Source organism: Xyrauchen texanus, chromosome 29 (assembly GCF_025860055.1).
Source record: "Xyrauchen texanus isolate HMW12.3.18 chromosome 29, RBS_HiC_50CHRs, whole genome shotgun sequence".
NCBI lineage: Eukaryota > Metazoa > Chordata > Actinopteri > Cypriniformes > Catostomidae > Xyrauchen > Xyrauchen texanus.
The window spans coordinates 39617132-39639729 of NC_068304.1; the positions used below are offsets into that span (position 1 = coordinate 39617132).

Genomic DNA, 22598 nt, shown 5'->3' on the forward strand with positions numbered 1-22598 from the left:
TATATGTGTGTATTATTGACCTAGCTATACTTTGGGAGACAGAGTTGTTGAATGTTTTTTTTTTAATATAATGAAAATGCTTTAAAAATAGTTTTTGGTCACAAAAAAATGTCACATTTAAGCTTTTGAAAAAATGTGTCAGCACCCATGAATATAAAAATGCAAATAAGACACTTTCGAAACATTTACTACTGAAATTATTCCAACAAAAATGTATTAAAATTGCATATATTATGCTGCTCGTTACATGTTTATCATTGACTTACATAATGTAAGTATTTACATTGACAACGAATGCAAAATCGGTCCTGTCTCTTTAAGAAAACTGGCATCATACAGTGAGCGCATATATACAAGAGAGGACATGCACGGTGCCTTTACTGTTATTTATTTAGTTTATTTTGTTGTTGTTTTTAAACACCAACTGACAAAAAAAACCCAGAAAGGGCATTAAAAGAGATTTATTCAATGACAAATGGATTACGTGGATCTTGTCTTTGGACACACAGAACAAGTCAAACCAAACTTTTACACACAGCGAAAGGGTCTCCGTGTTAAACGTCTAAGCCACTATACCAATCAGTCAATGGTGAGTGAAATCTGAAAGTCTACCAGCCACTGGCTAATCAAAGACATAATTAGTCGCATAGCGTGAAATTTGGTTGAAGCGGTCAAACTCGCGCTGCAAATATTTCCATTGCGTTGTATGTGAACGCACCATAAGACGCATTAACAAAAATCACCTATGGATGTGGTTTGGATCAGGCACGTAAAAACCAGATTGCATGTGTTTTTGTCCTGTTCAGACTATAAAAACGATATTTTTATAGCTTTTATAGTTAGTTGCTTTGTTGCGTTATGCCTTATTTACATATGATGCAAGTAGCAGTTCAGGTTGAAGTCCAAAACCCTGTAACAGAATTCGCCATGGGTTCCCTCGGGATAATACTACGGGTTTTATAATGGTAGCTTTAAAAGAATTTGTCACGGCTGAACAGCTCTATAGTAAGTTAAATGTGTGTGTTAATTGTGCAAGCTTGTACAAACTCACCATCATCCAGCACCAGGCCGTCAGAGAGTGAGCTGTCCTCTGAGCCGATATTCGCTTCTGTGGAACAAAAGACACTAAGAAACTCTTCAACATCATGCACAGACGTGTGTACGACCACATGACTGTGTTAAATGAATTGCTGTAGAGGTAACACATGTTTGCACTGTGTTTTATAGGTCTTGTGGGAGGTCAGACAACTCCTGCTCTCAGCATGAAAGACTTTACAGAGGAAACACATAATGAACTCACAGGAGCTCTGCAAATGATTAGAGTGATTCCTCACCCTCTATGATGAGAGAGGCACGTTGTGTGGGTTTCTTCCCGGAGCGAACGCGGTGCTCATTGATGCCGTTCTCGATGTCTTGAAGTTTCTTCAGAGCGTTTAGATAAGACGTCTTCCTCTGCTTCTTCAGCTTCTTGCTGCTGATGTGAGGGTCTGATGCTAACCGCCGTGCTGCCTCCGTTATCTGAGACTGGATTGCAAATTCCCGCTCCAAACGCTCCAGTTCCTCTTCCTGAAGAGCACAACAAAGTAAAATAAGACTGTCAACACACACTATATCAGAAAGACAAGACAGGCGAGGGCGCCAAGATGTCTCATCAAATTCTCACACACACGGAGACATCGAAGATATTGTGACCTCTTATCAATGGTTAAAATTAATCACTCAAAATCAATATTTATCCATCATATATAAACACACAAACTCAACACTTTAACCGCATGTCAACGGCTTGGATAAATCTCTCTCTCTCATGTTTTATGAGGATTCTACCTATTCATAATCTACCTTTTTATACTTCACAATCTATAGATTCTATCCCCTAAACCCTCACAATGTTTTTTATAGCATAATACATTTAAATAAACCACATTTATAGCATTATACCCTTGTAATTACCATTTATAACCTAAATATAATTCCACACACACACAGACACACGCACACCCACACAAACAAACCACACACACAACCAGACACACACGCACACACACACACAGACACACGCACACCCACACAAACAAACCACACACACACACACACAACCAGACACACAAACAGACACACACACACACACACACACACACACACCACAAACAGAAACAAACACATACAGACACATGCACACCCACACAATCAAACAAACACACACACACACACAAACAAACACGCAAAAAAACACACACACACCACAAACAGATACACACACGTGCACGCACACACAGACACACAGAAACAAACAGACAGACACACGCACACCCACACAAACAAACAAACACATGCAGACACATGCACACCCACACAATCAAACAAACACACACACACACAATCAAACAAACACACACACACACACAAACAAACACGCAAAAAAACACACACACATGACAAACAGATACACACACGTGCACGCACACACAGACACACAGAAACAAACAGACAGACACACGCACACCCACACAAACAAACAAACACATGCAGACACATGCACACCCACACAATCAAACAAACACACACACACACACAAACAAACACGCAAAAAAACACACACACACGACAAACAGATACACACACGTGCACGCACACAGAAACAAACAGACAGACACACGCACACCCACAAACAAACACGCAAAAAAACCACACACACACACAAACAAACACGCAAAAAAAACACACACACACACACACACACCACAAACAGATACACACATGCACACACACACCACAAACAGACAAACACGCAAAAACACACACACCACAAACAGATACAAACACACAAACACGCAAAAAAACACACGCACGCACGCACGCACGCACAAACAAACAAACACACACACACACACACACCCATGCAAAAACACACACCACAAACAGATACACACACACACACCCCACACAAACAAACAAACACACACGCAAAAACACACAAACAGACGCGCACACAAACAGACGCGCACGCATACACAAACAGACACAGCTCTTTTTCTGTGTTTTGTAATTCGGCTCTTTTGGCTGCAACTGAACTCAACACACACACGCACACACACACAGCACTATCGCTACTTCCTCTGATCATGCCAGGGAAGTCTGATTTGGGTCTAAAGGGCAGTTTATGATGAAAAACTTATGGTGATCAGCGGTTCAGAAATGTGAACTTTAAATGAGACTAAAAACATGACGACCACTCGAGCAGAGCCAGAGTTCACGTAATAACTCCTGACCATGACAACCATCCCTACAGTCAACAGGGGTCACTGACCTCTCCCTTGGGCAGGATCTTCTGCTCGTCCAGTTTGAAGGCTGTGCCGATTTTGCGTCTGACGGTGGGCGGCTCCTCCCCAGGGTCCAGAGGATATTCTTTAGGAAGCTTTCCGGTCAGCTCCTGAAAAACACAAAACACTCCTTTACCCTCGTACTAAACGTGTTTTGTGTGTGTGTATTTGTTTATACATACAGGCGAGCATGATATTAAGACTCTCAGTAGCTCTGTTCTAGTGAGCAGTCTACCTAGGCGACATTTTTAGACATTAGGATGCTGTCTTAGAAGGTAGCTGCCTATGTAGACAACAGACAGTTCCCTTAATAAAAATACCAGCTTAACCAGCGTCCAAAACCCATGATGGTCTAGGCTGATTTATGCCATTTAGTGCTGGTCCAGCTGAACCTAGCTGGGGAAGAACTTTCTGATGAAGCTTGTAAAGATAATTTAAAGGCCTGGTGTAGACACCAGCAACCAAAAGATAACATAAGCTAGTGACTGGCATAGCTGATCTTTTTAGCAGGGTTTATGTTATGCTGATGTTGTACAAAGGTTTCGATCCTCACCGCTTCTCTGATGCAGAAGTTCTTCAGTTCCTCAATTCTCAGTCTGAGCGTCTCCTCCAGAGCTTCCTGTCTGGCCCTCAGAGCCGCCAACATGTCCTTCTTAGCGTTCTGAGAGCTGTCTGACTCCTGAGAGCCTACACACACACACACACACACACACACACACACACACACACACACACACACACACACACACACACACACACGGTTAGTCAGATCCACACATAACATTTGTAACATACAAACCAAATAGGCACACATACGTGTGTGTGTGACCAAGTGGTCAAAGATCAGAAACATTTAAAGGGCAAACCAGCATCAACAGCTCCAGACTTCATCTAAACAATTAGATTGACCTTCTCATTTAGTAAGAGGGTGTGTGCTTCACCTCTTCCGATGCCCTGAAAGGGGCAGAGTGTGTGTGTGTGTGCGTTTCTGGACTGAATTGAACAAAGGGTCCCAACAGGGATACATTGGAATATGTGGATCAGAATATGAAGTGTGTGTGCCTGCGAGTGCATGTGTGTGGTTTGGAACAACATGAAGCTGAGTAAACGATACCTTTGGGACCATTTGGTATCTTTTCAGAGGAATGCTTGCTGAGGAATGTGATTTGTCTAGTATGTCTGTTTGTGAGGGGGGATATTTTAGGGAATAAGTGAAGGGTCAGGAGTAATAGAGAGTGAACGGGACTACACATCACCAAGCCTGACATGTCAGAGTGTGTTTGCCAACTTTTCTGTCCCTGTAAATCGAATGCACTACATATATGATTCTGCTTTTGATTTTAAAAATATGAACTGGAACTTGCAACACTTGCATGTCAACATGAAGTTAATTTGATGGCGCTAGCGGCGCCAATGCATGCGAACCCTGGCGCGAGACGGTTACCTTCTAGACACAACCACAGCTGACGGCACAAGAGGAGTCTCATTCTTGCGTTTCAAAATACGTTTAACTTGACACAGCGTCCTAAAAACGGTATGATGATCAGTAGATGCGACGCAACCGAAGTGAGATGCTCCAAATGTGTACGTCTGACGCAAGTGTACATTGACGCCTCCTTAGTCAATCAGTCCAAAATAGATTTATAATAAGGGCTTTTCTATTTCAACTGCTTAAAGGATTGCTGTGGACTGAAGGCCAATATTGTCTCATCAATGCCTTTTCTCCCCAATTTGTAAAGCCCAATTCCCAATGTGCTCCAAGTCCTCATGGTGGCGTAGTGACTCGCCTCAATCCGGGTGGCGGAGGACGAGTTGAGCACGTTACCATGGAGACGTAGTGCATGTGGAGGCTTCACGCTATTCTCCACGGCATCCACGCGCGCCACTAAGAGCGCTAAACACATTATAGCGACCACAGGGATGTTACCCCATGTGACTCTACCCTCCCTAGCAACCGGGATAATTTGGTTGCTTTCATTTGACATTTGAGTTTACATTCCAAACAGTGGGTAGGTGAGCCCCTTAAATGGGCCCTACTAGGACTGTGAGGTCCCTCCAGAATCACCCCGAACACACAAGTCAATCAGAGAGTGTAAAGTCTCCTAGCTCACGTGTATGTGTGTGTGAAAGAGGGAGAATTTAGCTACAAAGAGCTTTTCCGCTCCGTCAGGTTTGGATCTGCTGACTTGCCAAATAAACCGAGTCATATTGTTCCTGTGGAAAACATCCAGCAAAGGGAATCTGAACAAAATTGTCTCCGAGTGTCTCAGGGTGGGGTTCATGGGAACTCAAGTGGAGCAGAACTGTCCTTCAGTGAACCTATCAAGCAAAACTACCACATGTGTGTTTAAGAAAGGTCCCACGCCGCATGATGCACACAGTGCACAATTCTGTCGCTGGGACAGAGGGACATTGTTTTGCAGAGCCCCTCTCTGAATCTCACTATCCTTCCAGGCACTAAATATAGAGTGAAGGAGGTCCCCTGCATCGGGAGGATGGAACAGGTTGAAGGATAGCAGGACTAAAGCATCAGAGGGCTTAACAGAGCAGCACACACACACACACACTTGGCCTGTGTGTTTAACTGTAGTGCATTTATAGCAATGCATGCATTCAGAAGTGTTAAATCTGAATAAACAAACATGCTCATAAATGCTCATAAAAGTGGAGACAACTTGAAATCCATTTACTTATATAAAGGGACAGTTCACCAAAAAAACGTAATTTCTATCATCATTTACTTACCCTCATATTGTTCTAACTTGTATCACTGACTTTATTATGTTTAACGCAAACACGAGATGTTAGGCAGAACGTTAGCCTCAGTCACCATTCACTTTCAGTGTATGGAGGAAAAAAAAAGATGCAAATCAAAGTGAATGGTGACTTAGAGAATATTCTGGCCACGTCCACACTAATACGTATTCGTTTAAAGCGCATCTCATCATTTTTGCCTTCCGTCCACACCGAGGTGGCGTTTTTGTCAGCAAAAACTAGGCTTTTCGAAAAACGCTCTCCCAGCAATGAATCAATCGGAAACAAAACACCGTCTTGGCATTGTAGCGCGGACTGGGAAAATGGATATATCTGAAAACGATGACGTATTTGCTGTCATGTGATGCAGTCATGTGATACATTAAACCAAAACAATCAAGCTGATGGTCCGTGTTATAGCGGTACAGTTGTGTCTGATATCAGTGTTGATAGGAGTTTTTTCTCCCATTTTCTTCCCAATTTGGAATGCCCAATTCCTAATGCACTCCAAGTTCTCATGGTGGCGGAGGATGAATCTCAGCTGCCTCCGCGTCTGAGACAGTCAATCTGCGCATCTTATCACGTGGTTTGTTGAGCATGTTACCATGGAGACCTAGGAGGCTTTGCACTATTCTCCGCTGCATCCACGCACAACTCACCACACGCCCCACCGAGAGCAAACCCCATGTGACTCTACCCTCCCTAGCAACCGGGCCGATTTGGTTGCTTAGGAGACCTCGGCACGCCCTGGATTCAAACTAGCGAACTCCAGGGGGGATAGTCAGCATCAATAATCGCTGAGCTACCCAGGAGATGAATGTCTTCATCTCTTTTAAAGATGAATGTTACTTTGTACAACCTTCACGTTGCATTCATTCAAAGACGACTGGAAGTTTTCTCGGAATCGGTGTTTAGTGACAGACCACAATTGCGTTTCAGACATACATGGAATGGCGATTTTCCGCATGAGCAGGTGATTACACATTTTCATGTTTCAGTGAGGATGAGCAACTTCTGGAAAACACTTAAAGGCTGTGTAGATGAAAACGAAAACGCCGCTTTCAAATGCCTCCTGATAAATGCAGATGTGGCCTAAGAAAACAAAAAAGTAAAAGGTGTTGATGAGGAGCTAAATTTCACAGACCACATCTCAAAGACTGCAAGATCATGTAGGTTTACACTCTACAATATCAGGAAGACCCTTCCTCTCTGTACATGCCACACATGTCTTGTTCAGTCACATGTCATCTCTAGACTGGACTACTGTAACGCTCTCATTGCAGAACTCCCTGCATGTGCTAGTTAGACCTCTCCAAATGATCCAGAATGCAGCAGCACGTCTGGTCTTTAATGAACCTAAGAGAGCACATGTTACACCCCTCCTCGTCTCTCTCCTCTGGCTGCCGGTTGATGCACGTATTAAATTCAAGGCTCTGATGCTGGCATACAAAACAGTCACTGGGTCTGCTCCAGCATACCTAAAAACATTTATGCAGAGCTACGTTCCCACCAGAAGCCTCGGCTAAGGAACGTCGCCTTGTCGTACCAAAACAAAGAGGCACCAAAACACTTTCCCGGACTCTCAGTTTCATCATACCACGGTGGTGGAATGACCTTCCCAACTCAATCCGGGAAGCTAACTCACTCTCTATCTTCAAAAAACGGCTAAAAACACATCTTTTCCAAAAGCACTTAACCGGTCACTTAAAAAAAATAAAAAATAATAATAATTTACATTTCTTGTTGCACTTAAATCTGTTTTGTATACTATTCTGATGATAGTGAAACTTTGTAGTATGGCACTTTTTGTACCACTGTCTCCCTAAGATGATTCGCTGATGTTCTTCCTCTTTTGTAAGTCGCTTTGGATAAAAGCGTCTGCCAAATGAATAAATGTAAATGTGTTTGGAACGACATGATTGAGTAAATGTTTTCCTTTTTGAGGGAATTGTCATTTTAATAATTAAATCTCTGGTCTTATTGTTCACGAGTCAACAGTGAATGTTATTCTAGATAATATGATTATTTTTAATTATATTTTATTGGTAACACCTTACAATTAACAGGTATCATGATTAAAAAATTATAAAAAATATTCCGGCTCAATCGACAGCATTTGTGGTAAAATATTGATTACCAGAAAAATTTATTTTGACTCATCCCTTCTTTTCTTTTAAAAAAAGAAAAAATAAGGAGTCCAGTGAGGCAATTACAGTGGAAGTCAATGGAGGACAATTTTTGAACATTAAAATACTCACTGTTTCAAAAGTACAGCCACAAGACATAAACAATATGTGCATTAATATGATTTTAGTGTTATAAAATCACATACTAAATCGCATCTGTGCAAAGTTATAGCCAATTTTACAAATTCGTTACCATGACGATGTAATGTCAACAATCCCCAAAAACCTAAATTGACTAAAAACGATGATTTAAACAACTTTACATCTCAAATAATACATGAGTTTTAACAGAAGAATGGTTTTATTCAATTATAAGCTTCACATTTCTGCCTTTAAACCCTCCAAAAATTGGCCCCCATTGACTTCCATTGTGACCAGAGCAAACAAATTCATCAGAGTGTAGTTCTCATACATGTGCGGTCAGCGATTAAAAGGCTGAAGACAAATGGCCAAGATGAAAGAGGAGATCATATGACTGACATCAGAGGAGTCCAGCTATGAGCACATTTAATTCTGCCGATCACACTCCGTGTGTTTGATGAATGACACCACGGCAAGAGTCCAAAACCAGCATCATGAAGAGCTGTTCACATTCTCACCCCGCAGAAAAGTCACATATACAAACAAACACATGCACTTTATGACATCATCAGGTCAGATGATGAACACTGGATTCTAACAAATGATAGGACATAAACTTGACAATGCTTTGCGATCTGTGTGCGTTCTAACCTGAGGACAGCAGGCTCCCACTGCTCCCGCTGATGATCTTGCCTTTGCTGCCCATGTTGGCCAGTTTGGATGTCTTGAGGGTTCCTGTTTCGGTCAGGTCTATGGCTATCTCGTTCAGACTGCGCGCTGCATGGATCTTACTCTGAGAAAGAAAGAGACACAGAGCTGGAGAGAGAGAATGATGTGACTGGATTTTCCAAGAGACAAGAATTCCACAGCTTTTATAAGTGTAACAGAATCCTTGAGCAAAATCAGACACAGATATTTATGTGTGTGTGTGTGTGTGTGTGCGAGTGAGTGTGTTTGTGCGAGAGAGTGTGTGTGTGTGAGTGCGAGTGTGTGTGCAAGTGAGTGCGATTGTGTGTTAGTGTGCGAGTGCGTGTGTGAGTGCGTGTGCATGTGTGAGAATGAGTGTGTGTGTGTAAGTGTGCGAGTGTGTGTGTGAGAGAGTGAGTGTGTGTGCGTGTGTGTGTAAGAGTGTGTGTGTGAGTGCGTGTTAGTGTGAGTGTTTGTGTGCGAGTGTGTGTGAGCGTGTAAGTGTGAGCGTGCGTAAGAGTGAGTGTGTAAGTGTGTGAGTTTGTGTGAGTGCATGTGTGTGTAAGTGTGAGTGTTAGTGTGTGTTTGTGTGCGAGTGTGTTTATGTGTAAGAGTGTGTGTGTGTGAGTGAGTGAGCGAATGAGTGTGCGAGTGTGTGTGAGTGAGTGGGTGTGTGTGTGTGTTCAAGCAGCCCTGATGATTGCTGAAAGTTGGTAGTCTAGACGGTTAAAGGATTTAGTTTTATCCTTTTATCACTCCAGAGAAATAAAGTAAGTGTGCGTCTCGTCCTTTGTGTCATTGTGTGCCATTAACACGGTGTGTCTGAACCTGCTATGACAAGGAAGATTTACTCTTACACAATTGTTAAATTAAAGTGAAACCGGAGCGATTTGCGTTCACTATCAACGTTTATTTGTTTGTTTATATTTTTGCGGGAGTTTGCCGTGAGCTTCTGCTGACAGCGTGCAAATCAGAGTGTTTGAGAAGCACTTCATGCATTCTTCGGGACAGGAGCTGATCTTGTTGACATCCGCGGTGCGGCTCAGTGATGCTCAGAGTTCAACTGAATGACACACAAACGACATTGATGGCATTTAAATATTCATTTAAAATTCCCATATCTGCGCATTCAAATGTGATTGGAATTAGAAGAGCACAATAAATGCGGTTATCTCAAACAACCACAATTAGATCCAATAACAGTGATCAGACGATACTGAATAATCACGACAGGCCTAGTAGAATTGAATGTGTAAATTTGTTTCACTAAGAGACCAAACTACAGTGAGTATTATTGAAATCAACATGGATAATAAACATGATTTAGACATATCATGACTTCTGAATCAAACAAGCCCACACTCAAAGTAATATAATGTTTAGATGCTGAAATATTCTTCAAAGTGTCATGACAGCTATGATGGCTAATCGCTAATGGCATCTCTATAGCGATGGTTTCTCTGGGATCGATTCACAGAAACATGATCCTTCGCACATAGATAGATGGCGTGGAGTGAATCCCAGCTGCCTCTGTGTCTGAGACCGTCAATCCGAGCGTCTTATCATGTGACTTGAGCGTGTTATCATGGAGACATAGTGCACGTGGAGGCTTCACGCTATTCTCCGCGGCATCCACGCACATCTCACCACGCGCCCCGCCGAGACCAAACCACATTATAGCAACTACGAGGTGGTTACCCCATGTGACTCTACCCTCCCTAGCAACCGGGCCAATTTGGTTGCTTAGGAGACCTGGCTGGAGTCACTCAGCACGCCCTGGATTCAAACTCGCGACCCCAGGTGTGATAGTCAGTTATTCTGTTTTAATGTTCAATAAAACATCTGGATACTTGCTTGGAGAGGGTTTTTGGACACTCGGAGTAAACAAATGCCACTTGCGTTCCAAATGCTGTAGCTTTTGATTCCTTCATACTATCAACTCAAAATGTTTGCCAGGTACACTTGGCATGTTGGGGAACAACACACTTTCATTATTATTAAATAATTATATTAAATATATTTATTTTTTTTAAGTTTGATCATCACATTAGGTCATATCATGATTCCTGTCTTTCCGCTCCCAAATTGAAGACCTCTTAAAATCAAAAATGAAGACTTTTGTTGTAGGCTATCATTTAAGATATTTAAGACTTTTTATTACCTTACATTTTGGAAAACTGAATTTAAGACATTTTCAGGCTTTTTAAGGATCCACGGGAACCCTGGAAAAACAAACACACACCTTGCTCTGCTTTCGGTCCAGGTAGAACTGGTGCTGGCTGATGGCCATGGCCCAGATGGACTTGATGAGGGTGGGACAGGCGTACCAGGTGTGTACGGCGATGCCACTGTGGCCAAACGTCCTCCGCGTTACCGACGCCCTGCAGTTGGACCGAACACAAACCGACTTTATATGCACTGAATTATAGAAGAGTGTCAGAGCAGAAACAAATGTCAACATTAATTCTAAAGCATTGTAAAATAGCAAACACACACACACACACACACACACACACACACACACACACACACACACACCAGTGTTTCCAATTGACCCGTTTCAGTGACGTCACGTTTCCCCTCAACCGCCATATTTGTGACCAACCGCGGGAGGAAACAATGACGATATGAACATCAAACGTTGCTTTTGAGCCACGCCAAGTCACAGGAAACGTTCGTGCAGGTCTGAAGACAGCCCAAATATGACAAAATTGAACTTTCACGGACATATAAAGATATTTTATCCACGATTCAACCGCGGACGCAGCCTAGATGTCCGATTACAACCGCGAGTGAACACGCCCACCAGTACATCACCGTAAACATCTCTCATTCAGAAGTCTCAAAACAGTCTTTGATGATCCCACCTGTATGAATGTAAGAGCTTCTTTTAACTCCTGAAGATGGTTTTTGTCGCATCTCAGCGCAGCACAATGAAGGTATATGGAATATTGGGCACAGCGGACATACAGTGACGTCACATGAATCAGGTCTGTTTTTGTAAAACGGTTGAGCCATTTGTACATATACATATACATTAGTTTTAGGACTGCAACAACTAATCGATAGAATCGTTATAAATTCATTTATCGTTTAATTGGATATATGCGGCAAGCACGGAGAAGCTCCGTCAGTGACGTCACTTTACAGCCCAGTGAAAATGCGTTGCATGACGAAACTCGTTTGAAAATCAACGGACAAGTTGAAGCGGGAAAAACAAGTCATCCAAGTCTCTGTTAAACTTCACTGAGCAAGCGAGCGCATCCACGTCAATCAAACCGGAGCATCACTTTGATTAAACTTGTGTAACATTAATGTAATCAATTGTGCAGCTTTTATTGATGAGATCATTTCTCATCGTGTGAGAACATGTAATACACTGAGCACCAGGATGAGACTTTACAGCACGAGAATGACTCTGCATTGCGTTTAAAGGTTATTATACTATATTAAACTGTATATAATGTATAATAATGCTAAGGGTCCTGACACATATTGTTGAGAAGAATATTGTAGAAACATGTAATCAGGGACAATAGTATTTTAAAGCCTACCATATTAATTTAAATACTTAATATGTATGTAATCAGTGACAGTATACAAGCATACATGTAACAGAGCTGGACTTTTAATCTGGCATACCGGGCATTTTCCCGGTGGGCCGACGCACGCCGATCAGGGGCGGACTGGCCATTGGGAGAACCGTAACGGGCCGAATGGGCCACAAAATGGTGGCGCGATATGCAGAAAAGGACAGCGAACGTAATGAATAGAACTGTTTTCATATGTACTGAAATTAATAATAATAAAATAAAACGTAACTTTTCATGATTCAGGCTTTGTTCAGTATTCAAGTTTTGTTAGAGTATAGAATCATGAATTCAGTAATGTAAATCGAACCAAATCCTTACGTCCTTTATCATTTCTGTTTAAAAAAAAAAATCATATTTGAATAAAATACAGGAAAAACAATTATTACTTTTATCCGATTAATCGAATAATCGCGATTAATCGATTATCAAAATATTAGTTTAAAAACAAATAAATAAATGATATATTTAGTCAAAAACAATAAAACAACATATTTTAATTTAAATATAATTATTACAAAAAACGTCGATACAATTTCTTAACAAAATCATTTATTTTATGGTGGATTCTGGAAGGCAATGCAGGAAACACTGATACACACTCCGATAACCAAAACTCGTTAAATTCGTTATAACTGTGGCAAGTTGCTACATTTCGTAGCAACCGTAAACAGCCTACAGTGAGGCTAATGAACTGGGGACTAGGTGAAATAGATTCTTATTATTTAGTAGTATTATTATTTGTTATGTATGAATAATTGACAATGGACCGTTGAATTACTGAAAAATAATACACACCCCGAGGTGATAATGCGGCCACGATGCGTTGCGGAGCATTTTTCAAAAAGCTATTTTTCTGGCTTGTAAAGTCTAAAAGGTGATTGGCTTTTTTGCCTGCAAGGCGGGACTTCCGTTCTACCGTTTCCATTCCGTAGTCCATTAACCGCTCCTCACTCCGTGTTCGCTCCATGGCACAATTAGCGCCTAACTACCTTTCCAATGTAAAGTTATTTCAGTATGCTTTTTAATATCACAACCTTCCATGCAGAAGATGTATTAAATGAAACATAAATACACAATACTAGAAGAAAAGCTACTATGTGCTTTATTAGTACACTAACATTAGCCCAAGACTTAATTCAATCATTTTATAGCTTACTTTTGAAACTTATCATCAGCATTCTCTGGGTTTGATCAATTAAATAAAATGCTAGATGCAAAAAAAAAACATGAAATTAAAAATATAAATTACTAAACCAACTAAACCAGATCAAAAAACAAAAGATTAAATTAAAACAAATTAATAAATTAACAAAAAAAACACCAAAAACATAAAATTAAGTTAAAAATATAAATTACCAAAAGAAAAAAAAAAAAATAAATTACCAGATCAAAAACAAAAGATTAAATTAAATCAAATGATAAAGTTACCAAAAAAATAATAATAATTAAATTAAATTAAAAATATAAATTACCAAAAAAAAAAATATATATATATATATAGATTTTAAATTAGTATTTTATATATATATAAATTACCAGATCAAAAAACAAAACATTAAATTAAATTAAAAATATAAATGTAAATACCAAATTAAAAAAAATATATAAATTACCAGAACAAAAACAAAAGATTAAATTAAAACAAATTAAGTTAACAAAAAACTAATAAACATTGAATTAAATTAAAAATATAAATTAACAAACGAAAAAAATAAAATAAAAATTAATTACCAGAACAAAAACAAAACATGAACTTAAATCAAATTAATAAGTTGCCTAAAAAAAAACATTATTAGTCCTATGTATTATTGCCTAATTATTTCTATTATTGCACTTCTTTTAATTGACCATGCCCTATAATTCTGTGAACGAAAAAACAAAAACATTCTCAGAATGTTCTACACTTTTTTCCTCTATTCGCATTTGCTGAGCTTCTTCATCTGCAAATTTATAACGCATAAATTAGCCTATGGCACTAAAATATATTTAGATGGCAAACAATTAAAGTCAAACTGCAATATTAACATGTGGATTTGTTCAGTTGGTGTTTAGCGTCGCTAAAAGTTAATATGCAGGATATAATAGCATACAGTTAAGATTGAGATGCATTCGATTAGAATGATTATATGATTATTCAATATATTTCATAGGGGATAAATGTGTATATATATATATATATATATTGCCAGTTGACGTAAGAATAAAGGGACAAGACAAAAGCATGTAGATAAGTCCATCTTTACCTCAATAATAGGGAGCATGAAAACAGAACGCGAAAGTAACCTTCGCGCTGGAGGTCGAACATTACCATGTGCCGCTAGATTTTAAATTAGTATTTTTTATCACATTCTTTCTGGTTATATCAGTTATATCAATAGTGTTTAACACTGCTCAACACGTGGTGAATTATTGCATTATGGTCCGTTAACGGGTGTTTTGCCCGTGATGGAACATTATTGGAGCGCTCTTGGAGCGAGAGAAAACAATGACGCTTAGATTTTTTTAAAAATCCGCTCCTTGCTCCAGGCAAAATCATGCCGCTCCACTCCTCCCTCGCTCCGCTCCCGCTCCTCCCGCTCACATACTCTGGTTCCAATTAATTTGAACAGAAGTGGCCTGTCGTAGCATGGGCCGAGTGTTGAGTAGCGCTGGTCTAGTGCGTTAAGCTGCGTACACACTGCCAGCGACATCGCGCGCGACAGCGACTCCATCCCATTCATTTTCAATGAGAGCACAGCGACTTCCAGCGACACAAGCTGTCGCGACCGTTGGCGACTAGATGTGGGCGTGTCCAGCGATGTGACAAAGTTGAGACAAGTTCAACTTTATTCAAATGAAGAGCGACTAACGGAAGCAACAGCCAATAGGAGAGAAGACGGGAGAGCTCACGTGATCCTTCTCTCTCTCTCTCTCTCTCTCTCTCTCAGCTCCTGCAGCAACGGAAAGATGGATGAAAGGCTAATTCTTGCTGTTAGCAATTTTCCAGTGCTCTATGATATGGATATGGTATATCCAGCCGCAGCTCTTGCACCAGCCGGTGGTACTAGCCATGCTGACTCTGAGATTGAATGGTTTTGTGGACCCAGACAGACCGGCGTTTGCGTTTTCGCCGCAGATAAACAGCCGCTATGGCAAAGAGCACGCCTTGTTTCTCGCTCATCTTTGATATAAAGCATTTTATGTACTGATTCCATTTATATTTAGTCTTTTCCCTCCAAAATGTTTGCTTTTAGCGGCAAGAAAAGCGATTTGCTGTCAACAGCAATGGAATGACATCCGTGAATGTCATTTATAAATGTTACTAGGCAACCAGTAGTGGGAACGCCCACTAGCGACTTCACCGCCAGCCACTGGCGACCTGCAGCGACAAAGTCTCTGGCAGTGTGTACGCAGCTTTACTGTTTTCGAAATAACCTTTATTTATGCTCTTAAACGCTGTTTTTATGTGCACATCTGGACATTTAACAATAAACAACATAGCTGTAACGAAAGTTACTTTGATGTATAAAGCAAACTTTCTTTACACAGCAAATTTAGGATGATAAACAATCAAATCCATGACTTAGCGGCAGATATGAAACGTGAACTGGTGAACTTAGCAGATACGTAACAATCCAGACAGTTAACATACCACACACACACAGCGTAGCCCACATACGTAAACAAGCCATTTACACTGTGGTCAGAGCTCGCACACGTGTGTGTCCTCCCATCTGTCCTGTGATGGGCTTTATAAAGACCTCCAAGCCTCTGTAAATACCCTCCATCCACTCCTCTCTTTCCACTGGGACTAAGATAAACAGCAGACCCTCGTGTTCTGACTCTTATCAAAACCCCATTACTCTGAGTGAGTGTGTGTAAGCATCCGCCATTACTCTCATTGAATGACAGTGAAAGTAACAATAACAAAAATACATCAGATTCCCACACGCTGCAAAATAAACAGATTGTTTCATCTTCCTAAACTGTTTTGCTCTCTTTCATGTCTTTTATTCCCCTGGTCTCCTACATTGTTTGAACTCCTTTCGTGTTCGCGTCGTTTCTGGGCTGTCGTGGTGGTTGTTTGAACAGTGTGAATGAGGCGGTTTATCTGTCAGCATCTGAGGCAGCATGTGCTGCTGCTTTTGGCAGTGTCTGCTCTTCTAAAGTGACTAACCAGCCCTCGGCACGCACTGATGATGTCATGAGGACCTGATTAAACCCAAAACATCCCAATCATGATAGAGAGAGAGAGAGAGAGAGACAGCTGGAGGATTTCTACCCTCCTCTCCAGAGGGCACAGGAAGTAAGAGATTTCTATCCAATAACAAATGGCTTTGCTTAGTGAGCGCTTGCGGACACAAGCCAACTCCTGACAATCCAGAGGCAACTAGTAACATTTACCCCAAAGTGTTTCTCTACTGGAAATTTGGTCAAAGTTTGATATATTTCCTAGTTCAAACCAGCCATTGGTGCATGTGTGTCCACTTGTTCTCACTCTTGCATAATCAGTAGCCTATTTCAGCACATACAGACTTTTCAAGAAAATTGACAGCAATTTTCAGGTTGGAGGTCAAGCGGGAACACAAATACAAAATACTACTTCCCTAAATGAAAAGTTGTATCATTACCTATAAATGTCCATATTGATGGTATGTGTGAACAGAGCCATTAGATTACCGGTTTCAGTTCGTACAAGGTCAGGAAGCTTTGACCGGCAAATCGGAAGTAAAACAGATGTCAGATGTGAAACTAGAGCGCATGAAGAAATTTGCCAAAAGCTTAAAGGAACAGTGAGCGATACGGTTGTACGATAAAAAGGGGGGGGGGGGGTGGGTTTATGTGCCCAAAATTATTCGTTTTCATTGTTGATGGGTTTTCGAGCAAGGGGATAGCCAAACTGGATCATGCAACCTTAAAGCCCAGGGCCCCCCCCCCCCGGGCAGTCAAGTGCCCCTGGGCACTGGCCTCAATGGCCCGGTCGGTAATCCATCCCAGGAATGCACAGACCACTTTGTAGTGATATAGGTTGAAAACTGTCCTTTTCAGCCACAGATAGCATCTCCGCCTTCGAATGCTAGCAACAGCATTTTGTTCACTGTAGTTCATCAGTCTTATTTGAAGTCATCGCATACACTGTCATTGAGTCTCGAGCAACTGGATAAATGTCAACATTTGCCCAAAAATGTAACACATCACCAACATTACCGACTGCATACGTTCAGATACAAAACAACACCCCGCCATGTTTTCAAACAAAAAGCCTACATTTCCGGCGCAGCCTTGTAGACGTCATTTCTATCAGGAAGACTCGCAGACTTGAGTGAAATTTAAGATGACATTTATTTGATGATTTATAAAACAGAAATGTAATGTCTCTCTTTGGTGTAAGCCCCGTCTTGTGGTCTGAAGAAGTTGTTGTCATATCCTGCCGGAAATAGGAGGCAAGGGCGAGGAGGCTAAACCAGAGCAGGACGGGACTCAACAGGTGGTGGTGGGGTGGAGGAAGTTGCCGTATTAGCACACTGAATCAGCAATGTGATAGTGAGCAGACTTATAAAGCAATGGCTTACATGTGATTGGCTAGGAGTTACCCAGATAATGGTGCGATGATATACAGCTGCCAGTCTTCCCGCTAGAACTACGCTGCGCATACATTTTTCGGCAAACACCGTCATAGAGTTTAACGGCATTTGGTGCTGATTTGTGAAGTTTTCCTTGGACTGAAATGTCATATCATTTTAGTCAATGAAAACAACATTTTAGTTAATGACAATGTGCTAAATAAGAAAGTAAACAAACAAAAAAGGTTAAACTGCAAGCGGGAAATCCTCAGCATACTTTTTAATTAAAATCATTGCATTATTGTCATTATGCATATTTCTCGCCATGTCTTCATTAACGCTGCTGACAAAGTCCTTTGTCAACAAGTATATTGGACAGTAATTTCACTGACGAGATTAACTTTTACATTCTTTGGTCAGTTCTGCCACTTTTACTTCTAACGTTCCCAAATGCAACATTTTCACAGTGGAATAATATTATGGAATCCAAAAGAAAAGACACAAGGAACCATAACAGAAAGACAACCAACAGCTAAGATCTTTCAACCACATGCAACCTTCCATGACATCCAAGCAAACCTGTCTTTCAAACACACCTGTGTGCGTGAGCGGTCTGTAATATAGACTTACCTTCTCGGGTCATGGACTTCCACTGAGAACTTCTTCTCCCTGAAGTACAGATTCTCCAACTGTCTCCATTGGAACACCTGCGGAGAGGAGAGAACACTTTTACAACATTCCCAAAACCTCAATCAAACATTCCAGGGATGGTTCTGCAAAGCCTTCAGACTGCAAACTCCATCCAGGTCATAAAACTACAGGAGCAGCCACAGAAGAAGAGAATCCTTAATCCAGAGCGCAAGTCCTAGTCGGGTTGTGTTTGACTTTTCTGTGGACTTTTGAGAATCTCAGCAACACTCAAGTCCTGCTGACTCTGTGTGTAAAAACCTCCTTAAGCACAGGGGAACAATGAGTCCTCCTCTGTGTGTGTGTGTGTGTAGAAAGAGTAAGAGTGTTTGAATCAAATCTCACAGAGAGAGAGAGAGATGGAGAGAGAGGGGGGTAGGGAGGAGTCATCCCCCCTCCCCATCCTCTCCTTCCTTTGGGACACACACTTCCTGTGTGGGCGGGGTAATGGAGAGTTCATAGTGATGACCGTGTGTTTGTGTGTGTGGTGTAGTAACCCCTCCACCTCTTTCCCCCTCATTCAGTCAAGAAACCAGATTCTGGTTCTCATTACACACCAGCAAACACACATATGGTTGTCTATGGTAAACACACTGGACTCCTGGAGCCATCAGCTGAACAGACGCAAAGAAAATGCAAAGGAGAGCGAATGGAAAGTGTACAGATCTGCGGTCTCTGAAACTAAAAAGAAACTGAGAGGGAGTATAAAACAACAGGGAGAACCACTATACACTCGCTCCAAGATATATAAAAGATCGAAACTATCAATTAAGTCCGTCATTACTCCGTTAATAGTCATTAACAGGACTTTGTATACAAGAGTTCTTTGGCAAAAACCTTGATATATGGAAAAGGAGGAAAATGAAGGACAAGGAAAAATGGAGAAAGGATGAGAGTGGAGAGGGAAAGGGAGGAGAGGTTAGCTTGAAAAGCCCAAGAATTTTAGGAGCCTGGGAAAACAATGGACAGATGAAGGAAGAACGGAGGGAAGGAACACAATTACACACACAGAACTATTTCCACATATACCACTACGGTTGGGAATCAACTGATGGTTCTATTTCGGAATTTCCATTTCATACAAATGTTGCAAATGAATGATTTCGATGATGTTCTGTTCCGTTAACCCTTCTTGAGGGTCTATATACCTTAGAGACATAGACAAATGGGGCGGCTGTGGCTCAGTTGGTAGAGCGGTTCGGCCACTAATCGCAGGGTTGGTGGTTCGAATCCCGGCCCACACGACTCCACATGCCGAAGTGTCCTTGGGCAAGACACCGAACCCCAAGTTGCTCCCAGTGGCAGGCTAGCACCTTACATGGCAGCTCTGCCGCCATTGGTGTATGAATGCGTGTGAATGGGTGAATGAGATGCATTATAAAGCCCTTTGAATACCGCTAAGGCTTAAAAAGGCGCTATATAAGTGCAGACCATTTACAAATAGTATCGATATTGGCACACAATTTTGAATCAGTGCTTCCCAAGTGGAAACCATTAAATTCCTTCCACTTCCTTTCCCTATCACAGAGACAGTGCCACCAAACAGCAAAGAGATGTTGCTGCTGTTCAAGTTAACATTGGTGTTTATGAGACTCTTTGAAGTTCTCATGAGACAAACATGACCTCACACACGACCTCAACACTTTCAAAACAACTTTCATTATGAAGATACCAATCTCTCTCTCTATATCTCTCTCTGCACTTTTCCTTAAAGGAAAAAGGAGAGGAAAATTCCATGACATCTAAATACTTTACACTCTGTTGTTATAAGAGCTAATGAGGCATGGGGCATTAACCACACCAGAGTATTTTTGGCACAGTGAGATGGAAGTGGGCTTCAGCTCTTGTTGTGGATTGAGACAATCTGCTCGCATCACTAACTCAAAGTGTGTGTGATTTTGGGGCGTGCAGTCACGAGAGGCTGTCTTTTAAGTCGTAGTAAGTGCCCTGTGATGTGCTTACGTGCCGATTCCTGGTTAGTTCCAGCACGTTTCTCACTGACAGCTGAACCGTGATCTAGGCCTCGTGTTTGTGCTTGCTCTCTGCCAGATATACCCTACATCATGGGCTTGATCTCTGAAAACAGTTTAAACTCGGTCCTGGACTTCAAAGGGTTTTCAAAGAATCACAGCCATGATGATGAGGTCCAGTGACTGGCCATGCCCGTGTCCAAACCACCTCTCTTTTCAGTAATGACAGCTGACACACAATGGATGGGTCTCAATACTTAGTGAGCTACCTTGCTGTCTAAATAGGCAGCTATCTTTTAAGGCAGCATCCTAACTGAAATGGAAGCTCATAACTTGACTTGTGAGACTTAAAGCTCTCTTTATGGGCAGAACTTCAAATAATGGCCATTCTTTGGCATTACAAAAATAACGCTGATCACATGAAGCACAAAGAGTGATTGCCTACAATGATCAGTGACGTGCGGTGATGTCTTAAAGAGGCTAGGCACTGAGTTATGAAAGCCAGATTACCTGATGTATTGTTTAAGCTAATAAATACGTAATAACAGTGAACGTTACGCACAAGCGCGGCATATCAAGAAATGTACAAATCAGGATGTATATAGTGTACTCTCTCTCTCTCTCTCTCTCTCTCTCTCTCTCACACACAGACACACACACACACAAGCGCGTAAACAGTGAACGTTACGCACAAGCGCGGCATATCAAGAAATGTACAAATCAGGATGTATATCGTGTATTCTCTCTCTGTCTCTCTCTCTCTCTCTCTCTCTCTCTAACGCACACACACACAAGCCATTGCAGCCACATAGCCAATCTTTTCTTACATACCAATCAGTTTGAAATGATCGGATAATTTTTGGGCCCTTTTGCTGTACTAGTCCATCTAAGGCTGGCGTAGACCTCCCTCGTGCAATTAACTCATATTTGGAATTAAAATCGAGCTTGGAAAAATGTCTTAATTCCGTGATTACAGCCGGTGCTGTCATTTTGATTTTGGCGGGGATTAGGCATGTACGCTAGATGTTGTGTAATGACGTTAGCTACGCAAATGTCCAGGAATATCTCGATTTTAATTGGTCCATGTCTGATACGTAACGGAGATGATTACGGGCATAACATATTTACGCCAAAAGGCACAGCAGATTTGTGCTTTTTGCCGTACATGTTAAAGAATACAGGATCGGCGCGCATGCGCAACATGGGTTTTCCGCTTGTCGCCTGCAATGAATGGACCGTAAAAGCACTGCTTATTCTACCATTTGTTTTTAGTTGATTATGCGTAACTGCTACATTTGTCATCATAACGTCTAAACAATTGGAATAACACACATATTGCATATATAAAAAATCACAATAATAAAAAGTAAAAATATAAATACAAGTTTATTATTTAATAAACATTTTATTTTTGAATTTTGGCAGGGTAGGCAGTGCCTAGTTTGCCTACCCAGACCGCACGTCAGTGACAATGATGTTAGCATGTTGCTAAGCTAATGGCTTGATACTTTAATAAGCACCAAAATACGTAAAGTCAATCTTAAACAACTTTTCAGTAGTGAATAAAACATAGAATATAGTAGTCATGCCCCTAAATACTTTTTTTCATTGAGCTCGAGCCTTAGATTTAGGCCAAAGCAATGTATGTTATAATGCAACATTACATTGCTGTCTATAGAGCGCAACAGTGACGGCCATCTTTTTCCAGCCATCTTGGTTCAGACAAAAAGACAAAGGTACAAGACTGTGTTTTTGTAAAAAAAAAAGCTTTTTT

At 41.1% G+C, this 22598-nt stretch overlaps 1 protein-coding gene across 3 annotated transcripts in view; it reads right to left on the bottom strand.

Annotated features, from left to right (window-relative positions):
* LOC127622731 (FERM domain-containing protein 4A-like) overlaps positions 1-22598 on the bottom strand; it is a 100467-nt gene that overhangs the window by 14417 nt on the left and 63452 nt on the right. For 2 of the 3 annotated variants that reach the window (XM_052096788.1, XM_052096786.1), the window contains exons 12-18: positions 18798-18874; positions 11274-11415; positions 8996-9137; positions 3877-4010; positions 3311-3433; positions 1335-1566; positions 1052-1108 (exon numbers count right to left, since the gene is read on the bottom strand). In XM_052096788.1, coding sequence (XP_051952748.1) covers positions 1052-1108; positions 1335-1566; positions 3311-3433; positions 3877-4010; positions 8996-9137; positions 11274-11415; positions 18798-18874 — 907 coding nt within the window. The remainder of the gene's footprint in view (positions 1-1051; positions 1109-1334; positions 1567-3310; positions 3434-3876; positions 4011-8995; positions 9138-11273; positions 11416-18797; positions 18875-22598) is intronic. The other variant, XM_052096787.1, reaches the window with a different exon arrangement.